We start from the raw sequence: 22,339 nt of genomic DNA, 5'->3' as shown, positions 1-22,339 counted from the left end.
TGCGTCCATGAGCGGACACGAACTCCCATGTTCCTAGTAGACGGAAGTGAATAATAATAATAATAATAATAATAATAATAATAATAATAATAATAATAATAAATAAATCTTTAAAACTTTTAGCATTTTTCTTCCACCATTACTCTACCCTTTGTTGTTGTAAACAATTAACTCTCTTTTCAAACACTTTGAAATAATATAACTATTTTAGTTCGTAGAAAATCTATACTCAATCAGGACTAGTTTGACAAAAAATTATTTTTGTTAAAAGACCTAATTTAGGTAATCTTTTAACCTTCACAGTTTTTCCAGAAGAATACAATCTTTTAAACAGCCGTAAAGATTTTAAGAACGTTTGTTGAGCGTGTTTTAGCTAATGGCAGTGTCATTATCCAGAAAATTCAAGGAGGGAAAGACATCAATATTCACCGTGTAAAAGCTTCTTACACTAAATCAGCAAAAGACTACTACACAATCATTTCCCAATAAATCAATTTTACAGCAAGAAATATGGAAATTCTCCAACTTTTAAATGTTCTCAGTAGTGGGCGACTGAGTGAACATCTGAACCAGGTGTGAAGCATGGAGGTGGAAGACTAATGGTTTGGGCTTGTTTTTGCAAACGTAGAACTTTGTAAGCAGAACACTTTTAACATTGTGAGAAATTTACAAAAGGTTATTGACATCAGAGGGAATCATGAGAATTGAGGTTGAGTCCAAAACCTAAAACTTGAAATGTTGTAGGACTTATTCAGCCTTATTTATGAATGATTTCATAAACAATGATAGGTTCAACTGGGGGCCAAAAGGTTCTAATGTTTTGTTCAAATTTAGCAGATTTTAATGTTATTTTTTACTTTGAGGTTTTCAGATATGAAAATTAATCCTCACAAAAAGGTGTTGCCAAAGGTTGGTTAATTAGTTACTAGTGCTAAAATGGCTTCACATTTAGCAAATTTTTCTGCGATGTCTTATTTTATTTTATTTTACTTTGTTTATTGTTATGGAATTTAGATTTTATATCAAAGAAATAAAATGCTGGAGGGTATGGAGTTATCTCGGATAGTTAATGGTAATTACTTAAATGACCAAATAAATGAGCTAAAATCAATGTGAAAGTGAGCAGTTGCACATTTCTCTCAGCATGCTGGATTCAGAAATCAGAAATCAGAAATACTTTATTGATCCCACACGTGGGAAAATTTGTTTGTCACCATAGCACTTGACAGCAGAGGGGAAAAAAGACTAAGAATAATAAAAAAAAAAAAAACAAGAACAAAGAAAATGTAGCATAAATGCAAACAACATGGTAGTATAATTTAAAAAGCTATTTACAGAACTAGCATATTTCTAGCATATTAATCTCCATTTGAGATCTTTGGCACATACTGACATCAACACTCTAATCAGTTCTTTTTTGCTTTGCGTTCAATAAATCTGCTGAATTTAATGTCTCAACGGAAATCTGCTGGAAGATTCAACGCAGAAGATCTACTCTAATTAAACAAAGGAAAAAGACAACTGACAGGGGTCAGAGGTTAAAGGTTATGGGACTGAGGTGCAATGACCCTGGCCCAGCAGGACATTCTCCCTATAGAAATGTAATTCTTTCTGCACTGCAGCTCTTCTGCTTCTGACCCAGCCCCCCACTGTGTGGCTATAGAGGTTCACAGAGTTGGAATGGAGAAAAAAGAAAAAAAAGCGGCTTGGATAATCACAGAAAAGAAATCCCGTTCACCAATACTGGGGATTAGGAATCTAAAGAAAAACAGTTTTACTGTAAGATTTCTTTTAGCCATTTTCCATAGTTTTGGCCAAAACCCTGGAACAATAAAAATTTTACAACATTTAAAGTTTAGTGTCACCAAAGAAACCTCCTTGATCTGAACCAACTTGATTTTGGAAGAGGTGATTTAGCGAAAACTGCCCTAGCTTTTGTCATAGAGCCTCTTCTCACAGTGTAATCTACCTTTTTAATCCTACTTGATTTTTCTACAGGTTTAAAACTGTAAATTCCAATATCTTCCTTTCTGAGAAAGTGGACAGGAATGCCCAGTTTAGCTTAGTTTGCCAATTACCTGATGAATTTTATGACAGATTTCATTTTCTTATACAATTACCGGTATGAAGCCCACTGAGACACTGTTGTTATATTGGCCTATATAGATTAAATTGAATTGGATCAAAAAATTTCCATGAATCCCACCAGGAGGACATTTCTTGATTTGACTACGTCTTCACAGGGTTGTGTTCCCTGACCTCTTCTTTTTTTGACACATCTTTGTGCTCCATTATCTGTCACATTCTAATTCTATGCTGATGAAATAAAGTTCTATTTGTATTTTCATCTGGAAGACACAAAGTCCTGTTTTTTCTGAATGACCTCAATAAAGTCCCCAACATAAGTACTAGTGAAAGAGAGGAAAAAAGATGACCAAAACAACTCATTTTTAAATAGAGAAATTATTTATGTGGCAGCATATTTTTCACATATACATAACTTTCAGCTGTGATAGTTAAACTGTCACCACATATGTGTTCCAGTGCTTTCATGGTATTTACAGAAGAGTTTCTAGACCTCATGTTACTGTACACTTTGATACTTTCCCTTTTCTATAAATACCCATAGGGTAATAGGTCCTTAGTGGCTTTGAGTGCATTATAAAACACACATCTCTAAGTTAATGCATCCTTTACTAATCATACAAAACATAGACAAAGTACCAACTGTAACATAGAAAATAAAGGATACACCATGTTACAAAGTCACAGAGAATACATACACATGTGTATTGTATGCATCTGAGAGTGTGTCACAGAAAAACAGCAAAAAACCATATTTGTTGAGTCAACCATTAAAAAACTCTTTGACTGGAAATATTGAGACACCTTATATGGGTCAATGGACAGAACTCTGTTGCAATAAAAAAAAAAGGTGTTCCAGGTGAGAGTTAAGGCAGAACAGCCGTTCATGACGATAGGGCTGAGCAACACGAGGAAGGGGCGTCATCACAGGGATTGCAACGGCGAAAAGCGCAGCCGGTCCTGACTGTTGTTGAGGTGACGTGAGCTCTGACCTTTCAGCGAAACTCGGCAGAGGTGTACATTCCTTAAAACGAAGGCACAGCTCGGCGGCAGCATTGCACTCCTAAAATAATAATGCTGCAAGTTTTGACAGTAGTTAGGTTTTTTTTTAATTCTCCCTTTAACATTTTTAAAGTTAAATAAACCACTTCTCATTTAAGCCACAATCACCCTTGTGATTGAATCGCTTGGAATTGTCATTCCAACCAGTGTTCCTGTCTCCTCGCGATGGCACTTCCACCTCTTTACTCACACATTTTTACTTGCACTTGAATGAAAGTACTTGTGTGCCTGCTGGCATGGCAGGTCTGGAGCTTGTACAATAAAATCCACAGAATTGTTTTATTTGGCCCAGCCTGTGGTGGCTTCACCATTTATGTACGCAAAGCCAGGAAAATGCTGCGAATGTTCATACTCCGAGTTCCTGCGAGGGCCTAGGGGAGAGTACATGTCCCCAGAGGGGGCGTAACGGGATGAATGCAAAGGTGGGCTCGTGTAACAGCTGTTGGCAGGGGACACATCCGGCCACCGGGGGGCGACAGGCGAAGGGTGCAAACGAGGAGTACTGCCCATCAGACAGGGCTCCATTCGAGACATCTGTTGGTACTGCAGAGGAAAAAACCAAGAGTGGAGAGTTTAAAACATGACAATGAAGCCTTTCCTTTGCTAAATCTATTAAAGATTTTTTTCCATACAATGAAACAATTAATGAATTTTTTATTCATGTTGCAGTGACATCTACTGTGTTATAAAATAACTAAAACTGCAGAAGTTTATTTAAAAAAATTTAAATTTAATTTAATGAAAAATAAATTCTATCCGGTTGGTAATTTACTGATAAATATGAAACAGATGGTTTAACATTCAAAAATAAAGATTTTAGGGAGGGTTTTAAGGTTAAACATCTCCTAATAAGTTCATTGGATGAGGTGGGGAACTTCTTCTAGGTGAACCTTTGAACTCCTGTTGCTTTGAAGAAGAAAAGTTCTGGGACAACAGAACCTGGACAACAGACAGATTTCCTCAGACAGTAAACGCAGATTCTCTTTCCTGTGCAATAGTGACTGTTAAACCCTGCTGGTCTTATATTCCAAGTATTTAAGGCTCTTAGAACTGGTTGTAAAGTGATCTTGCTGATAACCATTTCCTGTATTAAGACAATGCCTTACAATTAGAGACTTAAGCTCAAGAAATTTGGTAATTTTTTTGTTGCGTTTGGAAGCCAATCCTAAATAGCACAAAAATGGCCTCCTGACAAAAATATTTCCGATAAATTGAGATCCGGAAGAGTTTTCAGCTGCGCATCTGACCTCTTTCACTGACAAAGCGCGAGCATTGTGACCCATTTAAGCTCAGACGGGTCTTAAAAATGTGGAAGTAAAACGTTTTTTTCCTTTTTCTTGCTAAATATAAACACGACAGTCGATTCCATTATGAGGGATCACAGCATGGAAAAAGACGGTCAGGACAGGACGGACGACTCAGCTGCCTCTTGTTCACAGGCAGAAAAGAGACCATTGAATAACAATATTTTAATAAACGCCCCCTTGCCCCGCTCCATGACCACTGCCTCAAACAGATGAAGAGACTATTGAGAGCTGGAAGGAGAAGTAACAGAGCTGGGCCCCTCTTGGCCCCAGCCGAGCCACCTTTCACTGTCTGCTTCCGCGGTGTGGGGAGGCAGCGCTGAGGCCCAGCTGATCCCCTCCCATACCGGCAGCAGAGGCTGGAGGACCCTCCACAGGAAACCGCCACCAAAAGAGGGAATTCACACCATTTGCTTGAAAGCTTTAATATGAATAGATATCACTCACCCTGTTTGTCTTACTTTTAGTTTTATTTGAAATGAAATTCAGGTTAGTGTGCAGCAATTTGTCAAAATAATTAATTGTGCTAAAAACTTGTAGACAGACCTTTTGTGTATTTTTTGACCACCGTACAAATTAGCATTATGTGGACAATAAGAAACATTTTGCATACACAAATTAGCATTTTGTGGACAAAAAGAAACATTTTGCATACCCAAATTAGTATTTTGTGCGCAGAAATTAACATTTTCCGTACACAAAAGAGTATTTTGTGGACTCAAATTAGCATTTTGTGTACACAAATTAACATTTTGTGAGCACAAATGAACATTTTGAGGCCAAACTAGTAGTACAAATTGATTATGTTAAAATACTGTGCACAAAAAGGTAATTTGTGCCTGGAAAATGCTAATACAATACTTATAAATACTTTTTGGCCATAAAATGCTAAATTGTGGCCACAAGTTATTAATTGGACATAACAATTAACATTTGTATGCACTGTTGAGCATTTTGTGCGTACAATTTAGCATTTTGTCGGCACAAATGATCATTTTGTGCGCAAAAGAGTATTTCGTCTTTTGTATCTGCCAAGACCGTGTTCATCTGCGACAGACTAAGAGAAAATCAATATAGAATTCTGCACAGACTTCAATCCACCCAACAGCTTCTGCATAGACTCAATCCTCAATGTTCCCCTCTTCGATAAAATGTAAAACTGGTTTAGGAACCTACTATCACTGTATCTGGCAATATCCTTTGATCACTAGATTCTGGAAAAACATTGTAAAAGAACTCAGCTGTATTTTTCACAGAACAATCCCTCTGAGCCCTGCGCTGTTTCTTCTTGGCGTACCTGTGGAGAGACCACCTCTATCTGGTCAGGCGATGGTTTTATTACATAAACTGGCAAGACGATACATCCTGCTGAAGTGGATTCAGGGATAACCTCCTTCTGCCACGCAGTGGTACAGAGAGGCATTCAAAGTTCTTCCTATGGAGCGCCTCAGAGGCCTCTTAAAGGGCAACTCTGATGCTTTTTAAAAACTATGGAAGCCTCTGCTTGATCATCTTCCTGGTGATCTAGTCAACATTCTTTAGGCAGTCCAAACCTTGTCCTCTGATTGAACTAATGATAATCTGGTTCCCCATGATATAATCTATGAAATGTACTAGATGTATGTAACTATCTGATGTGTTTGCCTCCGTGCTCTGACTTTGTTGTGCTGGAATTTTTTTCTTTTTTTCTTTCTTCTGTTGCTGTTTGTTTTTCTCAAAATAACAATAAAAATGTTAAAACAGAAAAGAGTATTTCGTGGGCACAAATTAGTAATAGGACTTGATGATACTATAATATTAATTTGTGTGCATAAAATGCTAACACAATACTAATTTTTCACAGTAAAATACTAAATTGAGGCTTCAAATAATTATTTAGATGTAACAATTTTTTTAATGTCTTGTTCAGGGCTCTGTAAGAAATACAATTCTTAGCTTTATGAATTCATATACAATTAACTAAAAGTGAAAAAACACTAATTCACACTGAAATCTGTTGTAAATCAAAAGGACTAAAAACATCTCAATAGATGGGAACTTGTGGGTTCAGCTTAAAAATCAATAAGAATAAAAGAAAACATTTTAAAAAGTCCAGACCTTCTTTCTGCTTTAACTTTGATTTCATACTTTTGGAATAAACATTACAATTTTGTTTGGTACAGAAATAAAAACCATTTATAAATGCTGCAAAAAAATCTGGATTAATTGGTTAAATCAAGAAATGTTTGATTGATGAGTCACCAATCATCAGAATTGTTGGTTGTAACCTTATATCACATGTTACAGTTATGTTCACACTCACTTCCATTGAGAGATGAAACCAAAGAGACATTGATGATGCAATAAAGTACGGTAAATACATAACGTTCTTCATCTTCATCACTGCAGACGTAGGGTTTCGTATTTTACAATTGTAATTTGGCTGTTAAAACTGCAAATACTTTTGATATATTTATCTTATTTGAAGGTTAAGTGGTTAAATACAGGGAGCTTAACACTTTTCATAATTTATTTCATATTTTTTAATACTTTAAATTTATTTTAAGTTTATATTTAGAGGATAAAGATGATTTTATGATATAGATGATGAAAAGTTGCTGTGCATTATTCTAGAAATTACCACCCACTTGTAGTTTGTTATTAAAGTTAATTCCATTTAAAGATGTTTTGTTTAATCTTTTTTAAGACACAATCATCCTATATTTAAAAGACACCTAAAATGTATTCCCATTACCTTTTTTGTGCAAAGTTTTAACCTACAATCTAGCAATCTTTAGTTTTGTTCTGTGACTACAGTAAGAATATTTTATGTTTGCCGTTTTATTTCTTTGTTGTAATGAACATAAGCAAAATGACTACAAATATTCATGCAGATATTGGAGAATGAGATAGGAACCACTTCTTCAACATTACTTTATACTACTTTTTAAAGTTGGGGAAGTTTATTCATTCATGAAAATGCCAGCAAACACCGGCTCTGAGGGACGGACCTGTGCAGATGAGCGGTGGTAGGTGGAGTAGTGAAGGGGGGCTGGGATTGCCGCCTCGTGTGCCAGACTGGGATACTGGCCCTGGATGGAGTGAGGATGCTGATTGCTGTAGCTGCTGTAGTTGTAGCTACCAGGGTAACTACGGAAGCATAAAGGAAAAAAAGGATATTTAATTGAATGAAAACTATCTTAAAATCTTGTTTTGAAACTCGGGTCATATTTACCCGTGCTCTTCTCTGTGGGGATAAACCGGCATCCGGTGGGTGGAGGACGGAGGGGGGGCCGGAGCGCTGCTCCTCATGCAGGACAGCTGCTGTCCAGCCTCCGGAGTAGAACCACCAGCTGTTGTCACTGTGTATGTAAGGGACCAGGTATATGACTGCACAGCACCTGGTAGACACGTGTGAACACAAACGTTTGTGGCACAGCAGCTCAGTGCAGGAAGGTCCGTTCCACTGCTCGTTCACAGGAAGTGACCCCTGGGGGAGCCCGGTCTCACCTGTGGAGGCGCTCACTCCGGTGAACTCCGGGGACACCGCAGCTGTGGGAGAACCAACCGAGGAGACGCTGACGGAGTTGACTGATCGAGCAGGGGAGTATGACCCTGGAGACGGGGAGGTGGGAGTGGTTTCTGAAAGCGTGAATTCCTCCTCTGGTTCTGCTGAAGAGACACAACTGCTTCTTTAACACACGACATTTACATAAACCGATGACACGGAAATCCTTTAAGACCTGCTTAATTTATCAAAACACTCGCTAAAGAAGTGAAGAAAAGGTTGTTTTATTCCCCTTTGATGCATTTTACTTCTAGCCGTCTCAGCTACGACAAGCAAATAGGAATTCTTTTCAGTATAAAAATGAACTAAACTCCCAAAAAAAGAGTTTTCTGTTTGATGATCTTTGTTTTAATATTTAAAATTTTTACAGAATTCACAGCTGAGACATTTCAAGAAGCTGCAAAAAAGTAAAAATACAAAAAAAAAAAAAAACAGTTTCAATTTACTTTTCATATTAAAATAAGGCTAATTCAAACCAAAGCTTAGTTGAGTATCAGTAGATATAAAACAATTAAAAAAACAACATTAATAATAAAAATGAAAGGAAACAGTATCCAAATGTGGCTGACCTATTAGTATATATATTTTTTTTACAAATAAATGTATCATGAATGAATAAAATAGCCGAAAGACGCTTTGGGAATCTGTTTAGTTTCTGGTGACATCTGCATGTTTCTGGGATGTCCCTGCAGCTGTGGGCTCACCTGTGACCCCCTCGCCCTTCATGGCCCTCATCAGGTCGTTGGCTCTCTCCTGACAGTGCAGAGACTCCAACAGGTAAAGCACATAGTCATCAAACATGAGATGGATCAGGTGGAAGGAGCCTGTGGACAGAAACGGCCAACTTTTACAGGAAAAATGTCAGGATTCCAGTTGATGGGGGTAAAAAAAAAGTTAAAACAGGACAGGCTGACATCAGATCCCGTCATTAACAGGAAGCGGCTGCTCTCCTTTCCGTGCTCTGCCTCAGAGCCAGAAAAATATGTCAGCCAACCCCTGAGGTCACAAGAAGGATGAGAATGAAGCATTTGAATGGGGGGGGTGTCATCAACTGTGTCATTGTGCCGGCCGCCGATGCTGCCGTGTGCATAATAAACACTTGTGGCCATTCAGGAGGAGCGGGGTGTAATACTGACCGCTCATAAAATGGAAAAGACGGGCAAACACACCGGGAGAGGGGAGGGGCGCCTTTTGTTAATTAGCTGTTTGTCCACAGAGATTGGCTTTATCAAAACACCGCGACCAGCTGTGTCTTTGATATTCACAGACAAGCCGAAGGACATGAGGGAGGACAGACGAAAGGGAAGCCATTCTCTTTCCTCCCGCTTTTACAGCTCAGACTCGGGTCGTACACAGCAGGCCGTTAAAGCTTCTGCCATTTTCTCCTCCTTCCTGCTCAGTTTGGACTTAAGTGGCCGAGAGGTCCAGAGAAATTTCAAAAAATCCTCCCTGATGACACCGATCAGGAAGCAGAAAGCATCAGGTTTCACAAAAAACTCAAACGGTTCCTTTTTTAAGGGAAATTCATGAATGGTTTTTGATTCTGTAGGTGACAAATTTTTTATAGAATTCTGAAAAAATTAAAAGAAATTCTGCAACAGGATTTTGTGCAAAAAATAAAAATAAAATCCCCCCCCCCCCCCTGAACTTTCAGGACATCCTTCTTTATGAAGACATAATGAGAAGCAGCGTCTGCTCACCGAAGCTGGGCGCGCTGTGGAGGGTCATATCCCGGATGACTCTGGTACCAAAACACGACCACATCAGCAGGAACTGTTGAGCCACCTTCTTCAGGCAACCGGGCCTCTTTCCTGCCACCTAGAGAGAACATTTCCATGAGAAAAGAGGGGGAAGGGTGAGGATGCTGGGGCAGAATTAACCCCCGGGTCCGTATTGGGGCTTAACCCTCAGGAACGAAAAACATGTCAACAAGTCAACTATTTAATTTGCCCCCAGGGACACGCCTTCCTATTGAACTATTGTCTGGGCGGTGCAAGACGTTGCCAAGGCGACCAAATTTTACAAGCCCATATCTGGCACATAATGGACGCAAATGGGAAGCTTGAAGACATCATTAACTGGGAGGACTGCAGTGTAAGTGGCTCTGTGGGAGAAAGACGAGCGGCTTTAAGCTGCAGGTGTCCCTGCCAGGAAGACGATCAAAGTTTTGCTTCAACTATTTATTCCAACCTGGTTTTCTGCATTTTTGGGAAAAAAGTTTCTTCATTGGTGCATCTTAAAGTCAGACTCTTAAAAAAAAAACATCTCAGCAGCTTTCAAGAGTCGACTTGTTACAATGACACTCACCTTGACGACGCAGCGGTCCACCATGGAATCCAGCCACTCGATGTACGCCTCGATCGGGGACTGCTCCTCCAATAAGCGGTCAAACTCCTGATACACTGTGACAGCAGCCAGGACATCAACTCACACTTCAAAACCAGAATCAGGACATAAAGCTGCATCGGAAAACCAGAGCGTCTACATTTCAGCAACCTCTACTCCGTCAGGACAGAACGGAGAAAGCTCCTCAGAAGAAGACAGGACTGGTTAAACCTTTAGGTGTCCCCTTAGCAATGCTACTGGAATCTTCTGTGGACTTACGCTGGATGATGATCCGCCTGTGCTCCTCCTGAGAGTCCTCCATAGTGTAAAGTGTCTGCTTGGTGATGCTGTTCAGGTCCACGTTCCTCCAGTCCTCCAGCATTTGAAAAGTGATATCCGCACTGTTTATTACAGTCCGGGACGCCTGAAAAATGTAGAGACGCGCAGAATGACACACCAAGCACCCCCGGGTCTCTCTGGACTTGAAATGTTCTATCATGGACGTAATGGAAACTGTCCAGAACCTGACAGGCACCTGACATAGATGGTTTAACGACGTTTGCCGCTTCAGGATCTGAGAGAATCTCCGGGACACTGGAAGCAGAAAAATAAGAAAAATCCTTCAATTTCAGCTATTTGGTTAATAAAAACAATAAAGCAGGTAGCATTTTAAAAACTTACACTCAAATTTGATATTTCTCAGGTTTTCGGGAAGGTCGTGAAGTGCTATTTTAAGCCATTCGTCAAGTTGTTTGGCAAATTTTCGGATAACCTGAGTCAAACTGTGGAGAAAGGACAATTAGGCAGAATTATGAAAGCAGGAAAAACATTGTAGATAGATTAGATGAAAAATGAAAATGGTATTGTGTTTAAAATTCTATAAAACCTGAAGCTTTTTATGCTACATTTGTATATGTAAAAGTACACTCAAATTAAAGGTTTATGCTTTTTTTTATTTTATTTAAAAAAAAAAACAAGAACAAAATTTGTTTTTGTTTTTTCTCTGGATCCTTATTTTAATATCTCTAATATTGTTCCCATTATCTTGTTTTCATTTAAACTTTGGATGACAGAATTTGACTTAACTTTTGACTTTAAGATTTTCCAACTTAACTTTTGATTACTACTATTTTCAAGTTTGTGTATTTTAAAAAAAGGAACCATGGTGTCATATTAGGATCAGGTAAAAGTGAATAAAAAAACAATTTATAAATTTGGAAGAAAGAAAAAGAGAAAACTTGATTAACTTTTATGCTCGAAACCACACCTTGTAAACTTGAAGGGAGAATTTTGAAATTTTGAAAAATAAAATTGTAAATTTGATAATATATACAACCAAAATATATTTTAAACTTGAAAGAAATATTAAAAATTTGAACAACAAAAGTTAATGTAAAACTTGAAATTGAAACTCTCTCTTTTTAATTTTCCTTTTTTTTAAATTTAGTCAGATTTCTTTTATTTTAAAATCACTTTATCTCAAATTTCCTTAAATTCATCAAGAGCTTTGAGTTCAGGGTGATTACATTCCCACTGAGTCTGAAATTGTATTAGTTTTAAACTAAAAAACAATGCATGGACACGACCATCGTCCAGAACTAGAAACGCATTTGACCTAAAAGTAAACAATTTTAAAATCTAAACTTTAAAGGAATGTGTTTAAAGCGTGTGTCTAACAGTTGTGTGGTTGTATGGATTTGTTGACACAGGAAGGTCAGGAATAATCCTGGCGCTCACCTGTCAGGCAGTGCTTGAAGGACGGTGGGCATCAGAACCCCGGAAATGGCCTTGTAGAGGATGGAGTCGCAGACGCCGACGATGTTCACCACAGTGGGGGAGCCGAGGACAGGCAGCATGTGGGGGGGCATGCCCTGCCAGAAGTGCAGCAGGAAGCTTTGAACCTACAGATGAAACAAAGGAAGTGAAGCTTCCTCCAGCTGAGGTGACACTGCTCAGGAAAATGGAAGCTTCACCTCGTCAAAGTTGGCTCGGATAACAGTGTCCAGTATCCTCTGACAGTGTGTTCTGTACATCATGATGAAGGTCGACACCTGTGGGCGACAACCGAGTGTTAATCCAACTGCAGCACAGAATTAATAGCCCTCTCCCCGTAACTTCTGGAGAAAAACAAGTGCAGCAAAAACAAGAGGATAAATCTTAAACAAAGCATGAGACGCAATAAATTTATGCTGCAAGTCCAGGCTGGAGAAAAGTAATATAAAACAGCCTTTACAGATCAGCAAAACACAAACAATTTAAAATCATGGCCTCCCTTAAAAAGCCAGACAGCTAGTGCCTGTCCTTTGTCTGAGATCTTATTATCTGCCCTAAAAGATTAAGAGTTAGTGTGGAGGCAGCACATAAATCCTTAAGGTCCTTCTCTAAACTCAGATAAAAGAACTAGAGGAGGGGGCACCAAGATGGTGAGAGAAGTGAGGTGTGAAGGAGGGATGGGGGGTCTGTAAAGATGGACTCCTGTTTACCCTCTCCTCTGGCAGGCTGGCAGGCAAATTTAGGTCTTTGACATTTGGGAACTCTGGCAGGAGCGTCCCCAGTTTGGAGCGCGGTGAATACGCCACTGTCTGCTTCGTGACCTCTTTCTTCCCCGTCTCGTTCACCCACGCCGCTCCTTTCTTGGAGTACATCACGTCGTAGTACGGAGACGACTCCTTCACTGCGATGCCATAGTAGTGATACCTGAGGAGAGGAGACGCAACGAAGGAGGACTAAGCAAAAGCCTGCAAGGCTAAACAGTTCATTAAATACTGTACATTTATTACCTTTTTTTTTTTAATATAAGGTCAAATCTTTACCAAAAGGCTAAAAATAAGAAACGGTTTTGATGTTCTTGAAATGTTCTTACTTTGACTGGCCCCTGGTTCCCAATCTTCTGGTGGTTAGTGCTGGAAACTGTTGCCTTATAATCTGTTTATTGGGAGAAATAAAAAACGTGTTTAAAGTTTTAACTACAAACTATTTGATCCTTGCAAAGATTTCAAACCTTGTTTTTAGTCATTCAAGATATTTGACCAGGTTTTTAAGCTGTTTTGACTTCTCTTTGCTCTGCAGCTTTCCAAAATCTTCTTAAAATCAGCACTTTTTGAGTGATGAGTCAAAAATCATTTTGCTCCAAACTCTCTACAATAGAAAAACATGAATTAAGGCAAAAAAGGGATGTTATAGTTCACCTAACTTGTCTAGTTCAGACAAGTTATCATTGTCATTATTTTTTAAACAAAAATGTTGATTTATGTTCAAAGAATAAGTGCTAGTTTTAGATTTTAATAGGATCTATTAAGGTGGGACAACTTGTACTAAGATGGTTTTCTCATTTTTTTCACATTTTTCTATAAAATTAGTCATTTCCAATGATTACACTTGCTTTTGCAACTGTAAATTAAAAAAACAACCACATTACATACAAATGATATGCATAACCACTCCAACGATGCAGACCAAATAGCAAAAAAATTCCTATTATCGAGCTGTACAACATTCTATCTAACAAATAACTTTATAGATTATCTTTCCTGTTTTGGAATGCTTGAATGGAATTCCTTTTATCTACATTTTGATTTATTACTGTAAGATTTCTTGCCTAATAAAAATGACTTGCTCCATGGACAGATATTTTACTATTTTCTAGTAATTTTATTGTTAAGCATCAAAGCAATTCACTGATGTTAAAAAATAAAATCTGAAATTAGTTTAAATCAAATTTTAGGTCAGTAAAAGTAAGTATAACATTCCTTACTTAAATAGACTTGGTTTAAAAAATCTATAATTTTTTTTTAAATAAAGAAAAATCAGTAGAGTTTTTCTAAAATAAAATCCATAGGGGGGTTTGTGACTTAAATAAAAAAAAAAAATCCAGTTATGACATCCAGCATTACTTTTTTCTTCATCAACTGCCTCCCCTCATCCTCACACCTCCTTCCTTTCCTCCCCTTTTTGTCCGAAGAGATTGGCTCCTCGGTCCGGCTCCTGGTGCAGAAACTTTAGCAAACAGTGTAGCTCTCCATTGTGTGCGATGAAAAAAAGGGGCCAAGCTGTGAAGTTTCTGTCAGGCCCCGCTTGATAAATGAGCAGACAGGGAGGCAGTGCAGGCCCTCTCTGGTTTTTTTGTCCCGAATCAATGAAGCCTTCCTAAAGGACACCCCACACTGCTCCAGCCACTGATCTAACATTCCGCAACATCTCACCCTTCCAAATTTCCTTTAATTACACATTAATCCAGGCCCCTTCTTTTTTTCAATATCTTCCGACAGGAGAGGTGGAGGAGCGGGGGCCGGATTGGGGTTGGGGGTTGGGGCTGGAGTCCAAGGTACAGCGGATGGCTGGGGGTAGAAAGGTTTGAGGGACTTCTTGGGGTTGTGGGAACAGAGGAAAGCACATCTCCTTTGGCTTTAGATGATGTGCTCACACTGAGCTGCAGCGGCAGATTATGACTGATGGAGTCACTAAAAAGCCCACCTTAGCCATCAGAAGCCGAGCGTAAAATTGAAAAAATACGTATGTTGGTTTTCATCCAAATCCCCCTGGAAGTGATACGAGTTTTAAATCCCATCAACACTGACATAAGACGGTCACCTTTCCAAAGCTTGCTGCGTTCACCGGCTGCGTGTCGTGCTTCTCACTGAAGTCCAGGTAATGCATGTAGAGGGCACTTCTGGGGATGCATACACCTTCAGCAATCTCGTAGTTCTCTTCTAACCTGTTAAAAAGTTGGGAAAAAATGGATAAATAAGCATTTCTTTCTAAGACGTGCTCTCATTTTCTTTGCCAATTCCAAGAGCCAGATAAGAAAATCACGGTTAACCACATATATACGCTCTTAACAACTTCATCAGGCTAATTTAAATTTCGCAGGGTTGGAAAATAAATAATTTCGCCCAAGTGGAGTCGCGGTGGGGCAGTGGTTAGCACACTCCAGAGATACCCCCGGTTCAAGTCCCAGCCGGGGAACCTGAAACAGAACAACAATTGGGGACCTTTGCATGTTCTCCCTGTGCTTGCGTGGGTCTTCACAGGGGACTCTGGGTTCCTCACACCGTCCAAAATCATGCTTCATAGGTTAATTGGTTACTGTAAATTGTTGTGAGTGTGCATAGGTGTGTGATTTGTGGCCCTGTGACAGACTGGCGACGTCTCCAGGATATCCCCTCCCTTCGCCCACGAGTAGCCCCACAAAATGGCTTTAGAAAATGAATGAAGGAATGAAATGGGTACACATGCAGAATTACTTATCTCTAAATATTTGAGTTAAATTAGCAATATTAAATAGTTATATGCAATAAAAATAAAATTGAATTACCGGTAATTGTAAATTCATCCTTATTGCTGAATGTATTTTCTTTGGAGCACCAATACAAAGCCCTGAGGTACACCAACAAATGAAACTGACTTTAATTGTGTGTTTTTTCTGCACTTTCTACAGAAAATGTTATATCTTTAAGTGACAAAATAAACAATGATTTCTATTTTATTATATTTTAACTACGATTTCTGTTTTATTTTTCAGCCCTGATGTGAAAATCTTTGTTTTTAGTTGTTAGCATCTGAGAGAAAAATGTTGAAGGCAAACCTATTTGTTAGTAAGTTAAAAAAAATGTACATGACTATGCAATAAAAAACAGAAAAATTAGGAACTTCAATGTTTTAGATTTGATCCATATTTAGATATGAATGGAGAAAATCCAACAAAAGATCATTTTTAACAGCATCTCGGTGAGTTTTTCATTCAAATGTTTGTATAAGTCCCTAAATTTGCTTTTTTATTATACAATAAAACACCAGTTACTAACTTTGAAATCCTTGAAATTCACCAGGATTAAAGATGGGAGAAGATTTTAATGATAAACCGGAGAAAACCTTGTGAAGAATGAGGCATTATCAGAGGAGCATCACATATAATATAAATACTAGCGTCAGTAGGTTTTCCAGGTTTTCTTTTTAGGGTATTGATGTGAAGTTTAAGAATAAAAGAAAAAACATAATTTTTCAGACAATATTGTGGGGGAAAAGAGTGCAGTTATGAGAAGATTTTTAAGTCAATGAAAAAAAGAATTTGAAATACACAAAAGTGTGAATTTATTTCGTGTAAAAAAGCCTCCTTTTTTAGATTTTATAATCCAAGTATTTTAAATAAAGAGTTACTTTTGTCTGTGCAACATCTGAATCCAAAAGTCTGGTCCTGTTATGCTTAACCCTTTCAGTGGGTTTATGTACCAAGGTGACAATTTATTTACAATAAATCTACAAGAAATATAATATTTAATGACAATTATGTTGTTGTTGATTTTTAAACACACAGGTCGATGTTTGGCAAATCAAAACAATAATCCATGAAAATAAAAAAAACACAAAAGCTTTTAAAGTTTACAGGTAATTTGGGCTGAATGTCAGTTAACCCTTTGAAAGTTATCTGGTCGCAAAATGATGCACATAAAAAATGCTTTAATGATGCATTTTTACAGCAGATTATTTGAAATACATGGACTAAAGAAATGTTTAGCTGTGTGTTTCACACAGTTTAGATCAAATCAAAACATCAAAACCCCTCTTAGATCAGAGTTTGCCAAATGATTTTCAAGCACATGGCTTGTCTCAATCTTGTTGATAATGGATCTTGGTTTGTCCGATTTATATATTTATTTTGTTTTTTATGAGAAACATATTTGTATCGCTTAAAAATGCAAAAATATTGACAAATAAATATATTTTTTGCATCTACCTGTTGTGTTGAACAGAGTAATACATGGTGTCGTAGTTCTTTACTTACCATTCCAGAGTAGCTGGAGTTGAATGTGGTTTTGAGGCTCTGTTGTTTTCCTTTTCTTCATCTGCAATAAGCAACACATGTGGGACAACAATTTTAGGAGTTTAACACAAGCACGGGAATACTCTGTGAAAATATGAATGAATTTTTTTGGAATAAACTAACAGGTCGGACTATTTGGGTGTTGGAAAGTGCACATTCAGGTGGGCAGCGAAGGATCTGCTTACGTTCGTCGGTGGACAAGTTCCCCAGAGACGTGTGGCTGGAATATCGCTTGCTCTCACTTTCATTAAGGCACCTTTCAATCCAGCTCTCTGTTAAAATAATGTAATTTGGTTGAAATATTTAGATATGATGACATTTTGAATCTTTTTAAGTTATGAACATCAGCTTTTTCTGTTTTCGCATTTTAATCCTCGGACTAAAATGTCTTTTTCTGCGGTGACCTGATATCATCCAACCAAAGCTTTATTTACATAAACACAAGCCATACAGGACTTATTAAATGTCAGTAATGTGACAGGGCGAGCTGACAGCAGCCGATTGTAGGAGCAGCAGCACAGCCATGGCTCTATCTAAGATGTTTTCAGCAAAACTGCAGGAATCCAGCATTGTTCCCCAGAGACTAGGAGCGCTCATACTCGCTTAAAAGAGCCTGTGCACATTACTGAAGCAGTCTGGTGGAATAGCGGCCATTGTCCCGTTTTAATTTCTACTTAGAAATGGCTCAACTGGTGTGCGAGAAGCCGCAAAACACAAATGGTGTAAAAAACAGCCCAAAGGACTATTCAGAATTCTTAAGTAAATGTCATAAACAAGAAAACCGTTTTTGTTTATAACATTAAAGCACTTTCTCGATGACATTTTCTATGACATTGTTGTTACCAATACAGAAATCAAAAAAGTAAATAGAAATGAATCGAAACATTTGAATCCATTTCTAAAAACATAATCTATAATTTTTCTGTAAACATTTGTCCATCTTATTTCAAAGAAAAAAAAAAACAATATTTTTGTTTGAAAGGATTACACATTGGTAGAGACAGGAGGAAAAAGTTCTGAAAAGTTTTAGGAGTTTGACTTTAAAAAACTTCAGCTCCTCGCTCTGCACGTGCTACCTAAAAAAAGTCAACCAGCAGTGTTTTTTTTTTGTTTTACAAATTATGCAATTTTCACTTTTAGAAAATCTGTAGCATTATTCAAATAACTTATTTAAATAACAAATTAAAGTTTCTATTCTTCAGATGCAGACAGAAAGTGCATTAAATTGTTAGCATTTAGTCACAAGTGTCGTTTAAAACAATCTGCATTTAATTAAAAAAAAAGAAAATCCTTTCTATTTTTAAGTTCTTTTTTTATTTTTAAAGGAGAAAATAAACTTGTACTGAGAAAATTCTCCGAAATAAACAGTATCCGTTGAAGTGGAGCTAATTCTCCACGATGGCTCAGACCTCAAGCTTCATTTACCCCAAGAACAGAAAACTGGGGGATCTAAATAATTGGATTAAATCTGATCAGCAAATGAGACTAACTGGCACTCATTTATCAACACATTTAGGACTAAACTACTACTTACAAAACATTTATGACAAATTAGGCTTCAGTGCTTTAAAAAATACACCTGTTGCGACAGTAAAAGTGGATTTTTATTTTTTATTTCTTTGGATTAGCTTTTTGAAGTTTAAATTCTCAGAAAAACTTTTCCTGTTTTAACATTCAGCTGATGAGCACAAAAACACACAAAAAAATGTAATTGTGTTCTATGTTTGCTCTCTTTTTTTAACAGTTTTGTCGCAGAAAATCAAAAACGCCTGGTGCATCTAGAAAAATCACAAAAATAAACATAGAGGGCCAAAAATGAATGAAATAACTTCAAAAGAGAATGGATAAAAAGGAGAATCCAGAGAGTTCCTGTGAGCACCTCCAGAGAAAGTAAGAGGCACACAGGGGAGGCAGCAGCAACAGGACTGACCTGTGGAATCCATGTCAGGCTCCTCCAGCAGCCCGCAATGCATCCTCTTCCCATCAACGACGCTGGCTGCTCCAAGAAAATGGCTTAGTGCACGTTTCCCCCACCTTAGTGGCTCTCCCCTCGTCTCGCTCTGTGTTCCTGTGACCACTGCCCGTCACAGGAGATGTTGAGGATCTGAGGTTCGCCCAGAGAGGGGTGGTGTTGGCGGAGGAGAGAGGGAGAGGTGGGAATCAGGGTGGAATGAGACGGGGTGTAGGGGTGGGGAGAGAAATCCAGCGGGGGGAAAGCCAGACCCGTCAAAATGTTTGCTGATGTTTCATGGGAAAGGGGCTTATTTTATAGGAGCCCTGATGGGGACATGTCATTGATAGGCTTGGAAGGCTGATGAATGGCCCCAAGTCAGATGGGGATGTGGCAAGGCTCACTGGAAGTCTTTTGTGGGGCTGTTTTGAATAAGAAAAGCCCACCCCCCCACCCCAAAAAAAAGAAGAAGAAAAAAAGAGGCTTAGATGTACGCAGTCCTAACACTGTGGCCCCACCGTACTCCAGTTTAATGGCTTTTAATGCGTTTTACACAGCCCTGCGCTTCAAATAAAATAAATTTCCTACTGCTTTTTTTAAATAACATTCTCACACTCCATAGACACTTGTTGCAGCATTTGTGAACAGCATCCTCAAAACCACTTTTCTGACTGACAACTCATTTGCTTGATATTAGGACAGGTATGTTTAACCGCTGTGTAGGAGATTTCTCAGCTGGGTTTTGCTTGTATTTCTAACTCTTTCACTTATTTTTGGTGTGCTTCTGAGAAGAGGCAAAGCTCACAAAGAAGGGGGGGAAGTAAAAGTGCAAAGCCTGAGGCTGGGAGGGCTCTGATGGAGTGCCTGAGAGCTGGAGAAGGGAAAGCTGTGATTAGAATATGAATGGAACCGCAGGAGGGGGGAGAGGAGAGGGGAAAGAAGAGAGAGAGAGAGAGAGAGAGAAGAAAAGCGGATTATGGCAGAATTACTCACAACACCGTGGACGGCAAAGGAAGCACTTTCTCTTTCGGTGCACAGGCGTGGAGGCTGCTGCTGATGCTCCTCTGGAAGACACCTGCACGGACAAGGTGTGAGCAGCGGGGCAGGATGCTGCATCCCTGGACACACCCCGCCCCACTGACTGAAGCTGCAAGACTTGAATGAAAGTCATAAACACACAAATTTCAATTTAGTGTAAACAGATGAATGCAAAGATTTAAAGTTAAACAGGTACAGCCAAACATTAGGCTTTCTGCACAAATCTCTTCTGCTCCTGTGGACTTGAAAGCACCCAGTTTGGTTATGTGTGTTTGTATGCGTTTGTGTGTATATGTGTGTGTGAGTGTGTGTGTGTGGTGTGTGTGTGTGTGTGTGTGGGGGGGGGGGGTCCCACATATAAGGCATTTATGGCATCAGAGCTTCTTGAATAAATATCTTAAATTAAAGACCCACTAGGATAAAAGTTCAGTTTTTTGTGTTTTTAACATATTCCTGTAGCATTTTTCTGATGATGGAGCACACACACAAAGAAAATTAAGATTAAAATTGCATTTCTGAGTGTTTCTTTATTTAAATTGTTGTAAACCAGATAAAAATACGTCGTTCGAAAAGCTTGTAGTTGTTTTGTACAAACTATGGTCGGCAGGTCACAGGTTTCCTGCTCTGCTCCATTCTGATGCATCCACTTGCAGACAAATAGATCCATGTACGTCTTTGGTTTCCCCATCTGAGCTGAAAACTCTACGGCTGGATAGCTCCAATATTGCTCGCCATTTACGTTGCACCTGTAATGTTAGGTTGGGGTTAGGGCTGCACGATATGAGGAAAACTTGCGATATGCGATATTAGTGATCAATATTGCGATAACGATAAATTTGCGGTAAATAAACAAATAGAAAAATAAACAAAAACATCATTCCCATTTCATTGCAACAGTTTAAAATTATACTCCAAATGACCCTCATCGACATGGGGGACAAACGTCAGGGTGGCTAACCCTGGTCCTCAAGAGCCTCAACCCTGTCTGTTTTCCAATTCTCCCTAGACTGCTCGATAATGATAACCAAAATCAGGTGTGTTCAGTCAATCAGGATGTGAAATCACTTGAGTCAGCCAATCAACAGCAAGCTGGTTAAGGAGAGCTGGAAAACAGGCAGGGTTGAGGCTCTTCAGGACCAGGGTTAACATAATAGGCCTCCATCTGATTGGTCAACAATGGGAAGGCGTCCATCTGATTGGTCAAAGCATAAAGGGATTTATTTGATTCGTTAAATGCTTCAAGCTGCTAGAAGATTGTTTTAACACATTTTGGGTTTGCGATTTATTGCGATATTCGCCGTCTTTTGCGATATGCATATTGCAGAGCTGGATATTGCGATAACGATAAATTTGCGGTATATTTTGCAGGCCTAGTTGGGGTCGTGAGGGGCTGTGAGCTAGCAGGAGAGTGTTTAAACACCGGGATGATGGGAAAAGAGCGAAGGCTGTTGCAAACAGTCACGCCTACAACTCCGAGGGGAATTTCTGATGAACTCCTGCCGCTCTGCAGAAACTATGTACAGGAAAACTACACTGCTTTTTTGATTTGGTATAAAATTATAATTATAACTAAAAGACACGGGCAACACTTTGAGAATAGATGATTGGAGTTGGACTTTAATAAATAGATTTCTACAACACAAGCACAGCAAAGTCTTCAGTTGAGTTTAAAGACGTTTCCGCTCACAGTCTGCGTTAAAACGTTTAATAAAAACCATATTAGCTTTTCCGAAAAAGTTCTAAATTTTAATATTTTATTTAATATTTTAGAATTAAAGTTTTGCTATCGTTTTGTGTTTTCTATTTTTGTACATTGGAGGCGTGCAAATGATGATGTATAGATTTCACAAAGCTGTTTTGAGACTGGGCCTGTTCAAAGTTTCAGCTTCAAACCTGTTAAAAATAAGGAGAATCAGAATTTATTCTAAATATTTCAATACTCTACTCAGAAATATAAACTTTTATAACAACTTTTAAGTACTTCTATCAGTGAATTTTAATCTCTGTTCTTTTGAGGCCACATTTAAAGTTTTGTAAGTAGCTTCTTTAAGAAAGAACATCTGTTTGACAGAGAAACAATGTAATGATGTGGAAGAACATTAGTGAAAACAGCTGAGTGTAATCAAAGGACGTGTCAAGTCTCAGAATTCTAAAATGAGAAAGCAGGCTACCTACCTTAAAATAGAAATACATTTAGAAAACAATGT

The 22,339-nt window shown here is 38.5% G+C and overlaps 1 protein-coding gene across 3 annotated transcripts; it reads right to left on the bottom strand.

The window, feature by feature from the left end:
* Nucleotides 1–2,444: 2,444 nt before the first annotated feature.
* Nucleotides 2,445–19,510, bottom strand: rfx4 (regulatory factor X4). Of its 3 annotated transcripts, none has more exons than XM_011476282.3 (18): nucleotides 19,074–19,510; nucleotides 17,329–17,415; nucleotides 17,105–17,165; nucleotides 14,914–15,037; nucleotides 13,187–13,248; nucleotides 12,807–13,020; nucleotides 12,297–12,374; nucleotides 12,061–12,224; nucleotides 11,005–11,105; nucleotides 10,859–10,917; nucleotides 10,603–10,747; nucleotides 10,306–10,400; nucleotides 9,699–9,816; nucleotides 8,703–8,822; nucleotides 7,941–8,102; nucleotides 7,666–7,792; nucleotides 7,442–7,580; nucleotides 2,445–3,690 (listed from the first exon to the last, which is right to left on the bottom strand). In XM_011476282.3, exons 1-18 carry the CDS (start codon nucleotides 19,114–19,116, stop codon nucleotides 3,427–3,429), a joined length of 2,163 nt encoding a protein of 720 aa, XP_011474584.1. In that variant the 5' UTR covers nucleotides 19,117–19,510; the 3' UTR covers nucleotides 2,445–3,426. The 3 variants fall into 3 exon arrangements, with proteins under 3 accessions (XP_011474584.1, XP_011474583.1, XP_004069758.1); XM_011476281.3 differs by having other exon boundaries at nucleotides 7,666–7,831; nucleotides 7,941–8,099; XM_004069710.4 differs by having other exon boundaries at nucleotides 7,666–7,831; nucleotides 19,074–19,509.
* Between the last annotated feature and the right edge of the window lie 2,829 nt (nucleotides 19,511–22,339).

This window comes from Oryzias latipes, chromosome 6 (assembly GCF_002234675.1).
Source record: "Oryzias latipes chromosome 6, ASM223467v1".
NCBI classification, from domain to species: Eukaryota; Metazoa; Chordata; class Actinopteri; order Beloniformes; family Adrianichthyidae; genus Oryzias; species Oryzias latipes.
This window is presented reverse-complemented; position numbering and strand designations above follow the sequence as displayed.

Coding starts and splice junctions, on each gene's coding strand:
- rfx4 (XM_004069710.4), bottom strand. CDS start 19,116: ATGCATTGCGGGCTGCTGGAGGAGCCTGACATGGATTCCACAG. Junction 17,166..17,328: donor GAACTTGTCCACCGACGAAC/GTAAGCAGATCC, acceptor TGCTTATTGCAG/ATGAAGAAAAGGAAAACAAC. Junction 13,021..13,186: donor GGAACCAGGGGCCAGTCAAA/GTAAGAACATTT, acceptor TCCTCTCCTCAG/GTATCACTACTATGGCATCG.